We start from the raw sequence: 1,447 nt of genomic DNA, 5'->3' as shown, positions 1-1,447 counted from the left end.
GTTGACAGGTATTCGGTGCACACAGTAGATGCGATTAGAGTGATGAATACGGAGATCGTTGACCACCAGCTCATACTGGCTGTGATGCGGCACATCGTGACGGGGATTCGTGAGGAGGGAGCCATTCTTACGTTCTTGCCCGGCTGGTCGGACATCAGTAATGTGAACAAACTACTCAGCAGTGACACCATGTTTAGGTCGAAAAGGTACGCCATTGCAATATGTGTGGCTGTGTGGAAAGGGTACATTAGTAAGGAAGCCTCTATATGAGTTACGCAAGTAAACATAATTAAAAATATAACAAAAGTGTAAGCTATAAGCTCCAAGAAACAGTCATACATGGAGTGACGTATTGGCATTAGTCTCGGATCCTGGTCGGGCTAAACTTAAACGTAGCCTAAATCGTTAACGTAGTTAATTTTGTTATGTGCTCATAGTTTTCTAGTCATTCCTCTTCACTCCATGATGCCAACTGTCAGCCAAAAAGAAGTGTTCAATCGACCACCTCCAGGTGTCAGGAAGATCATTCTCGCCACGAACATCGCCGAAACAAGGTAACATCCCAAGTGTCTGTCAGAGTGTTGATTCCTATTTGATACCGAGGACGTCTACATGAAAATAAAATCAATATATTGCTGCAATGTACGAAAAAATATTTTTAAATCAATATATTGATGCAATATACGAAAAAACATTTTTGGTCTCAATTACATTATTTACCTAATTGAAGCATATGTTTGAAACTCATAACTAATTATTAGTCCTTGTTAGACTAACACTTGTTGTACTTATAAACACTAAGCACTTACTAATCGGTTAAACCTTCACTTGGGAACAGCATAACAATTGATGACGTCGTCTTTGTGATCGACTGCGGAAAAACCAAGATGAAGAAATTCGACGTTGAGAATAACATCACGACACTGAAGGCAGAGTGGGTCGCGCTAGCAAACGCTAAGCAGAGGAGTGGCAGAGCCGGCAGGTAGGAATGTGCTCCGTACTTGTCTATCTATCTCTCTCTCTCTCTTTCTCTCTCTTTCTCTCTCTCTCTCTCTCTCTCTCTCTCTCTCTGCTCGCATGTCTCCTTACTGTCTCGTGCTCTCTCTTTATTGGATCTTCACTTCTCTCTGTCTTTATTTCCCTGACCTCTGTTCGCTAATCTCTGATCCTCGTCTGTGTCCCTCTCTGTGTCCCTCGCTCTGTCCCTCTCCTCTCTCTGGTTTTGCTTCGTGCACACTTTCTTTCTTTAACACCCTCTTTACTCTTCTCTCTCTCTCTCTCTGTGCTCTCTTTCTCTCGTCTCTCTCTTGTGCTCTCTTTCTCTCTCTCTCTCTCTCTGTGACTTTTCTCTCTCTCTCTCTCCTCTCTCTCTCGTTGTGCTCTCATGCTCTCGTCGTGCTCTCTCCTCTCTCGTCCTGTCTTTCTTCTCTCGTCTCTCTTTCTTCTC

At 43.3% G+C, this 1,447-nt stretch overlaps 1 protein-coding gene across 1 annotated transcript in view; it reads left to right on the top strand.

Annotated features, from left to right (window-relative positions):
• The window catches only part of LOC106811358 (ATP-dependent RNA helicase DHX36-like), a 27,666-nt gene that overhangs the window by 19,316 nt on the left and 6,903 nt on the right, over positions 1–1,447 (top strand). The window contains exons 11-13 of the mRNA XM_014814944.1: positions 9–206; positions 438–554; positions 839–982. Of these exons, the coding sequence (XP_014670430.1) occupies positions 9–206; positions 438–554; positions 839–982 (459 nt within the window). The remainder of the gene's footprint in view (positions 1–8; positions 207–437; positions 555–838; positions 983–1,447) is intronic.

This window comes from Priapulus caudatus, unplaced genomic scaffold, assembly GCF_000485595.1.
Source record: "Priapulus caudatus unplaced genomic scaffold, Priapulus_caudatus-5.0.1 Scaffold531, whole genome shotgun sequence".
Lineage (NCBI taxonomy): Eukaryota > Metazoa > Priapulida > Priapulimorpha > Priapulimorphida > Priapulidae > Priapulus > Priapulus caudatus.
Note: the sequence above shows the minus strand (reverse complement) of the source record. Positions and strands in the feature narration are given on the sequence as shown.